The sequence below is a fragment of the Melospiza melodia genome, unplaced genomic scaffold (assembly GCF_035770615.1).
Source record: "Melospiza melodia melodia isolate bMelMel2 unplaced genomic scaffold, bMelMel2.pri scaffold_34, whole genome shotgun sequence".
NCBI classification, from domain to species: domain Eukaryota; kingdom Metazoa; phylum Chordata; class Aves; order Passeriformes; family Passerellidae; genus Melospiza; species Melospiza melodia.
Genome location: NW_026948659.1, coordinates 9,240,159 through 9,248,933, shown reverse-complemented (window position 1 = coordinate 9,248,933; position 8,775 = coordinate 9,240,159). Strand labels below are relative to the sequence as shown.

Genomic DNA, 8,775 nt, shown 5'->3' with positions numbered 1-8,775 from the left:
TGAGGAGGACGAGGAGGACAAGTAGGAGGAAGAGGAGAAGTACGAGGACAAGGACGAGGAGGACGAGGAGGGGGACGAGGAGGACGAGGAGGACGAGGAGGGGGACGAGGAGGACGAGGAGGGGGACGAGGAGGACGAGGAGGAGGAGGAGGATGAAGAGGAGGAGGACCAGGAAGACCAGTAGGACAAGGAGGACCACAAGGACAAGGAGGAGGATGAGGAGGAGGACGAGGAGGACAAGGACACGGAGGACAAGGAGGACAAGGAGGAGGAGGAGGAGGAGGAGGAGGAAGAGGATGTGCTGCAGAGCGGGGCTGCCCTGGGCACTGTCAGAGGGACAGGGCAGGACGGCTCCTGCTGCCAGGGACGGCTGCATAGGGTGAAGCTGGGGCTGCAGCCAGGGCTGCCCAGGGCTGTCCTGCAGAGCAGCTCCTGCAGCCCTCAGGGCTCTTGGCCAGCCCAGGGCATGTGCCACCGTCCAGGGGCAGCTCTCAGCCTGCCTGGCAGCTCCCCATGGATGCTGCAGGGGAGAAGTTGGGGGTGGAAGGAGCCACCCCCATCAGGGCAGATTCCTCCTGCTCTGGAGATGGTGCTGCATGGCCAGGGCTGCTCTCAGCTTTCTCCTCAAGGGAAGGGAAAGGGGCTGTCAGCTTTGGCTGTGTCACTGACACTCCTGCACTGTCACCCTGGACATCAGCAGATGGACCTCAGATCTCCCTCAGAAACGGCCTCCTCAGCCTCCTCTCCCTACAGACAGCAGCAGCAGCACCTTGGCTTGCAGCATCTCTGTTTGTCTGGCCTGCCCTTAAGGCCCTGCTGCCAGGGAGATGCTCCTGGGCTGTGCCCTGTGCTGGGAGGAATCTGCAGGGCAGAGCTGAGCCCCCAGGGCTGGGCTGGGCTCGGGCAGCACTGGCAGGGACAAGGCTTGGATAGAGAGAAACAGCTCCCAGTAGGCAGAACTCCAGGCAGCAGGGAGCCAGACCAATCGTGTATATCCCTTCCTGTTGACCTGCACAGGGAAAGAGAAAAGGGCTTAGAAAAACTGACTTTGAAACTGGAGTCTTTAAAAAGGCCACTTTATTTTTCAAGTACAGTTTTAAGTAACAGTTACAGTTTTAAGCGATCACCCTGAACTAGAGGGAAGTGAAATGAGCAAAGGGCACCTGTGTGGGACCAGCAGGTCTACTGCCCTGGGGCACAGGGAGCAATGTTTTCCCTCTGGGCTCCCCAGTGTTCAGTCTGAGAGCAATGCTGAAGATGAGACAGTAACTCAGCAGCACACAGTTCAACTCCAAAATAAAAATGTTTAGTGAAGCTTCCCCACAGAAAGATAAGAAATTTTGAGGGAATTTCTAAAAAAATCCCCAATGGATTGACTCAAAGAAGTTGTGCCCAGCTTGTCAATGTCTTCTCTCTACAGTCCACAATTCCCAGAGAGAAGAATGTCCAACAGCAGCTCCATCAGGCACTTCCTCCTGCTGGCATTGGCAGACACGCGTCAGCTGCAGCTCCTACACTTCTGCCTCTTGCTGGGCATCTCCCTGGTGCCCTCCTGGGCAACGGCCTCATCATCAGCACCGTAGCCTGTGGCCACCACCTGCACATGCCCATGTTCTTCTTCCTGCTCAACCTGGCCCTCACTGACCTGGGCATGATCTGCACCACTGTCCCCAAAGCCATGCACAATTCCCTCTGGGACACCAGGGACATCTCCTACTCAGGATGTGCTGCACAGGTGGTTTTTTTTTGTGTTTTTCATATCATTAGAGTTTTCTCTCCTGACCATCATGTGCTACAACCACTATGTGTCCATCTGCAAACCCCTGCACTACGGGACCCTCCTGGGCAGCAGAGCTTGTGCCCACATGGCAGCAGCTGCCTGGGCCAGTGCCTTTCTCAATGCTCTGCTGCAAACAACCAACACATTTTCCCTGCCCTTGTGCAATGGTAATGCCCTGAGCCAGTTCCTCTGTGAAATCCCACACATCCTCAAGCTCTCCTGCTCACACTCCAAACTCAGAGAACTTGGGCTTATTGTGCTTGGTGCCTGTTTAGGTTTTGGCTGTTTCGTGTTCATTGTTTTCTCCTATGTGCAGATCTTCAGGGCTATGCTGAGGATCCCCTCTGAGCAGGGACGGCACAAAGTCTTTTCCACCTGTCTCCTTCACCTGGCTGTGGTCTTCCTGTTTGTCAGTACCTCATTTTTTGCCTGCCTGAAACTCCTCTCCATCTCCTCCCCATCCCTTGATCTGGTGGTATCAGTTCTGTACTTAGTGGTGCCTTCAGCCCTGAACTCCCTCATCTACAGTCTTTTTCCTTCTTACCATCCAATATTCTGACACTTCAACAGACCAGGACGGATCCAGCATATTACTAGTGTGAAGATCACTTTCATATACTGGAATTATGGAGTCACAGTCTGGCCAGAAATAGGTATGAGGATGGTACTCATCCCCTTTCCCCTCTTTTATTTATCCAGTCTCCTGTCGTCTTTGGGCTTTCAGCCTGTGACCAGTGGTGGTCCTGGGAGAGTCTGATAGACTCTGCCAAATTTGTGGTGAGGGGCACCCCATTTGAAAACTCCTAGAGCCACTGGGGCGGAGTGTAAACCCTGGACGAGTCCCCAGTGTGAGAAATGATGCTCACTTCTAAAAAATTTTAAAGGTTTATTAAAACCTTATCAAAAATACAACAGAAGACTGAATAGAGAAAATATTATGGCACCAGGAGCAAAGGATTTTTTCCCACCACATGCTCATCCACACAATGGATATTTTGCCTTTTATCCCTTTAGCTCCTCCCAAAATTCATCCTCCCAAATGTCCTGACTGCCCAGGTCACCCTTTGATAACAATGCTGGGGGGGGGGGGGGTTGGCGATATGTGTAAACATAATTATAAATCTATAAAACTTCTCTTAACATATACATAATATTTGCCTTTTAATTGTGAGAGTCAACCATCAAATTATTCATTTATCACAAGGGGGAATGAGGGACACCAGGAATGAGGGACACAGGGAACAGGCAAAACTATAAACAGGGGACACCAGTGTTACCAAAAATACAACAAAATAAAAAACCTCCTTAACACCAATGTAGCATTAAGAAACAGCATTCTTTATTTGTCCAGATGCATGAAGACATAGCTCCTCCATGTATGCCTTCTCTCCGTGGTATTATTTTGCAGAACAAATGTCTGTTTTTCAACAATTGATTTATTATTTTTTGTCATTTTTGCACTTACTATATTCCTTTGTAAACTAATCACCATATTCTCTTATTCCTAATGTGTTTTCTGATGTTTTAGTTCCATTATCTTATACATTAATTGTGGAGGTACAGTTACCAGCCCACAAGAGTCTATGAAATACCTGCTGGGATTTTCCTAATGGTAGGACTAACTGCCTGTCCTGATTACAATAATTTGGGGGTTTTTCCAGGACATTAAATTTTTTCCTCGGCATTAGCACAAGGATACCTTTTTTAGCATGCTCTTTAGCTGTTTTGTCAGCTAATTGATTCCCTGTATGAACTGGAGAGTGTCCAAACTGGTGGGATTTACAAGAGTATCATGGCCACTTCTTTTGGCTTTTGCACACACTGTAGTAGTTGACTGATTTCTTCTTTGTACTTTATAGGAGACCTCTATGCCAATAACATCCCCTTTCCTTCCATATGCCTCCATGGGCATGTATTGTTTTAAAAGCATATTTTAAAACAGTCCATATGTTTACCCTTTTTCCCTCACAGATTCCTAGATAAGGTCATTAATTCTGCTTTTTATGCTGATGTGTTAAAAGATAAAGTCTGGTCTTCTATTGCCTGGGTCAAGATTCCTGCTGCACACCCAACTGCCCATTTTCTGTTTCTTATCATGCTGCTCCCACCAGTGTGCAGGTCCTGTTCTGGGTCCTGGATAGGATCACTCTCAAGATCCCATCTGCCAGAACAAACTTGTTCAGTGGTTACCAGGCAGTTGTGGCACAAAGGGCTCCGGTTACTTTTGAAGACCGGAGAAACATGGCTAGGGTATAAAACAGCGGTTACTTTAAGCACTGTCATTACCTTACCTTACCTTACCTTACCTTACCTTACCTTACCTTACCTTACCTTACCTTACCTTACCTTACCTTACCTTACCTTACCTTACCTGTTACCTTAATCATTGTTCTGCTCCTGTAGGGCAACCTGTTATTTCAGCATCTCGCTGGCAATATCCAATGTCCTCCTTTTTGTTCCAAACCAGCTGTTCCCATGTGGGGTACATGCATTTTAATATTTTGTCACAATATCCACTTTTGTGCTTCCTGCATTAAGAGCACTGCAGCAACCGCTGCTCTCAAGAATCGAGGTCATCCTGCTCTGTCATTGTCCAGTTGTTTGGAAAAGTACCTCACAGCCTGCTTCCACGACCCCAAATGCTGTGCCCACATCCTTAAGGCCAGGAACCCCTTTTGTGCACAAATATCTCCAATGGTTTAGTTAAGATTGGGAGTCCCAATGGAGGAGTTGGCATTAAGTCTATTTCTAGGCCTCTGACTGTCAAGGAGGTTCTGTGATCCCTCAGATCCATTGAATTTCAGGATTGTGTTCCACCTGGGCCACCACAACTTTTACCAATAATTGGTAAAATAAAAACCTCATTAAGACCAAGATAGCATTAAGAGGTAGCATTCTTTGTTCAGCCAGATGCATGAGGGCTTAGCTCCTCCAAAAGATCATGTACAGGAGTGCTAAGTACAGGAAAGTTCCTGTTTTTAGACTGCATTTTGCATACATATTCATTATCCCAGAATAAACATACTGATGATAATCATTTCCCCAAAATCATCAACATATTTACCCTCCCCTTTATGTATGTGTTCTTTTGTCCTGGGGTCTCTGGTGGTCCTTGGTGTTTGGAGATCCCAATATTCCTGTTGACCTGGCTGAGTTGGCTGGACACTAGGGCTGGTGAACTTCCAGGTCTCCCTCTTACACAAGGGGCATTGTGCAGTTCCATGGGCCAGTCAGTTTTGAAGAATGAGCATGTGTGTGAGCTCACCAAGTGTGAACAATTTATCATCTGGTAACAGAACGGGCAATGGCCTTGAAGTGGGAAGGGCTGGGGGGTGAACTCAGGGACCACTGTCCCAAAAGACACCACACCACTGTTTTCACCTGCAGGCAAAGGTCACCTGGGGGCCACCAACCATGGTGGCACCAACCACAGTTCCCCCCCACAGTGGTCTCAGGTACAGTACCTCCAGTCATGGGGATCCCAGCTATGGTGACCCCTGTCATGGTGGCCTTAACCATGATGGCACCAGCCACCATGACCACCAATCTCCAGACTGTCACCCCAGAACCTCCCAGTATGGGCCTAGGAATTCCAATATAGGTCAGGGACCCTCAGTGTCACCCCAAAACCACCCGCTGTGGACCTAGGGCCCGCTGGTAGTGGACTATGGTAGAGTCCCTGTTGTTATGAACTGATGTCTTAGGTTGGAAGACTTAACTGGGGATGTGTGTATTCTATCACCATCTATTAAAAGTAGAGCAGTTATCTTCTGTTAATTGAGCAGTTTTCTTGATCTCTTCCACAACCAATTTTCCCTCCAGAGAGACATCTTCTGTTAATGGGCCAGTGAGCCTCACTGCATGACTGATAAAATTACATCATCCCATTGTGAGATGCTCCACCCAGAAGAGCCAAGCATTCCTACATGGATATAATCTGAGATTTATAACACCATAGTTGAGCTTTCCCCACTAAATTCCCAAAAAAGCAGCTTTCTTCTCCACTGGATTCCCAGAGGAAGACCAGGCCCATCTACACCACCCCTGGATCTTCAGAAGAAAACTCCACCCTTCTACAGGATCACTGCTCCAACAGAACCACACCAGTCACTGCAGGAGTACTGCAGCCACCATTTAATGGGACTGCTGCCAACACTCTGACCCACAGGGTGTTGGGTCATATTCTGACTCGCTCAGTGCTGCTTGATATAATTGAATTTATTATTTTATTTTTATTTTCTTTCCTAATAAAGAACTGTTATTCCTACTCCCAGATTTTTGCCTGAGAGCCCCTTAATTTCAAAATTATAATAATTCAGAGAGAGAGGGTTTACATTTTCCATTTCAAAAGTGGCTCCTGCCTTCCTTAACAGACAGCTGTCTTTCAAACCAAGACAACTGGTTTAAACACAGCAGAGCCAAGAAAAGTAAGTCTAAATAAAATGGATCAAACCCAGAAATGTTCAGAATACCCAAAAAGCATTATTAAAACCAAATGAGGTTAGGTTTTTGTGCCAAAAAGGTGATATATTTTATTTAATAGTAAAAGAGGCAAAGATAAACAGAGAAAGAAAGAGAGAAAAGGGGAGGGAGGGAGGGAGGGAGGAAGGAAGGAAGGAAGGAAGGAAGGGAGGGAGGAAGGGAGGAAGGAAGGGAGGAAGGAAGGGAGGAAGGAAGGAAGGAAGGAAGGAAGGAAGGAAGGAAGGAAGGAAGGAAGGAAGGAAGGAAGGAAGGAAGGAAGGAAGGAAGGAAGGAAGGAAGGAAGGAAGGAAGGAAGGAAGGAAGGAAGGAAGGAAGGAAGGAAGGAAGGAAGGAAGGAAGGAAGGAAGGAAGGAAGGAAGGAAGGAAGGAAGGAAGGAAGGAAGGAAGGAAGGAAGGAAGGAAGGAAGGAAGGAAGGAAGGAAGGAAGGAAGGAAGGAAGGAAGGAAGGAAGGAAGGAAGGAAGGAAGGAAGGAAGGAAGGAAGGAAGGAAGGAAGGAAGGAAGGAAGGAAGGAAGGAAGGAAGGAAGGAAGGAAGGAAGGAAGGAAGGAAGAAAGAAGGAAGGAAGGAAGGAAGGAAGGAAGGAAGGAAGGAAGGAAGGAAGGAAGGAAGGAAGGAAGGAAGGAAGGAAGGAAGGAAGGAAGGAAGGAAGGAAGGAAGGAAGGAAGGAAGGAAGGAAGGAAGGAAGGAAGGAAGGGAGGGAAAGAAAGAAAGAAAAGAAAGAAAGAAAGAAAAAGAGTGGAGGGTGGAGGCACAGGGAGAGAGGGAGAGTGGTTAGATAGAAATATATCACCCTTCCAGGGGTCCTAATGACATCTTGTTGTTCCCCTTCATCTGGTCTTCTTGGTGGTAAGGGTCCCCCACCAGCAGCACTGAAAAGTATAGAGTCCAATGATTAATTGTAAGATATATTAATTATGAGAATATTATATGTTTTATGAGATGAATATACATTTTGGGCAGGTGGGAACACCGACGTGCATCCCTTGCAGGGGGCCAGTTTGACACTGTACATTGCAACACTGTGGATCTGTTGCATCATGCTGCAGTGCTCTGGTGCAGGGTCTGGGGCCTTTTGCGGGGCACCTTTGATGGGCCATGACACCCCTCTGCTGTCCTACAAGAGGATGAGCTTTTCCCTGTGTAATATATGTTATAAAGTAATTCATGCATAAGGGGAGAATGTATAAAATAAAAATTGTAAAAAAAATCTAACATCCAACAAGCGTCTGACTACAAGCAAATCTGGACAGAGATTACCACATTGGAATTAGGAAACTCCTGGTGGCAGCAGGAGAGCAATGCCTCATTTACTAATGAAAGAACATGGCCAGCATGGAGATGGGCTTCCTCTGGAGCCCAAGGGTGATCATCACTTGATAGATCAATCAAGATAACCAAAATCAACAAGGAACATACATCTGAACACACAACTTCCCCTGACATGATCCACGCCTGCCACTACTCAGGAAACAGAGATTGTCCAGCCCTGCACAGTGAAAGAAACCTTCATACATACATGGGGTTACAAAAGAAATCGGGGTACCTCTGCCTCAGGCATAAAAACTCTGCAAAGCAGCCCTGCTGGAAATGGCATTCGTGAACACAGGGAGATCCGATGCAACACAGGTCAGATCTAGGTTTACCCAGTGCTGATCATGGGCTCGACGCTGCCTCTTTGACTGTGGTTTATGAGGACCATATTTTGTTGTGAAAATAAAATCTTTCACATTTATTAATTTGGATTTCTGGCTGATCATTTAAAACACCTGGGTGAAGGGGCCTCTCAGTTGAACTGGTCTGCACAGTGGGGGGTGGGTGGTCACTGTGCTTCTGATCAGAGGTTTTTCCACTACACGCCCAAAACCACTTTCCACCACATCCTTTGGTTTGAGGGTGCATTCCAGGCTGGAAGCTGATAGCCCTGGGGGCTGTGGTCTCCACCCACAGAAGGTGGAAAGCTTGATCCCTCTGTGAATGTACTGTTCTCCATCAGCCCAGACCTGAGTTACTTTTATCTTATCTCCAGGGTATTAGACAGGAGGCCTATTCAGGATGTAGTAGTCTCCTGAGCAGCTTTTATGCAGATTTCCTATGATAGATAAAAGTCCTTGATGAAGGGGTTTAAACTGTAACTTAAAATTTTTCAATCTCTGACACCAGTATGGAGCTGGGATATCCCAGTATGGGTCTAGGACCCTGGGTGTCACTCCAGAAGCTACCAGTATTGGGCTGGCACCTCCCCAATATAAGCCTGGACCCCAAACTCACCCAGGGGTCCCAAAGGGGATCCCAATGTCTTCAGGGGTCCCCACTCCTCTGCGTGGCTGAGGAGGAGGAGGACGATGACAGGGGAGACTTTCATGTGTCCGGGCCTGGGGGAGTGTGAGGGGATCCCCTATCAACCATGTCCTCAGGTCCCCTGTGACCTCTCCATCTTCCCCATGTCCCCAGTGTCCCCATATCCCCCATGCCCCTCCATGTCTCCCCCAATGTCCTCAGTGTCCCCAATGAC

General features: G+C 47.6%; 1 protein-coding gene across 1 annotated transcript; it reads left to right on the top strand.

Annotated features, from left to right (window-relative positions):
* Positions 1–1,603: 1,603 nt before the first annotated feature.
* Positions 1,604–2,339, top strand: LOC134434282 (olfactory receptor 14J1-like; the record flags this gene model as incomplete). The annotated part of the gene is made up of 2 exons (XM_063182961.1): positions 1,604–1,711; positions 1,779–2,339. Coding segments are annotated over 2 exons (669 nt in total), but the record flags the coding sequence as incomplete, so codon positions are not given.
* Between the last annotated feature and the right edge of the window lie 6,436 nt (positions 2,340–8,775).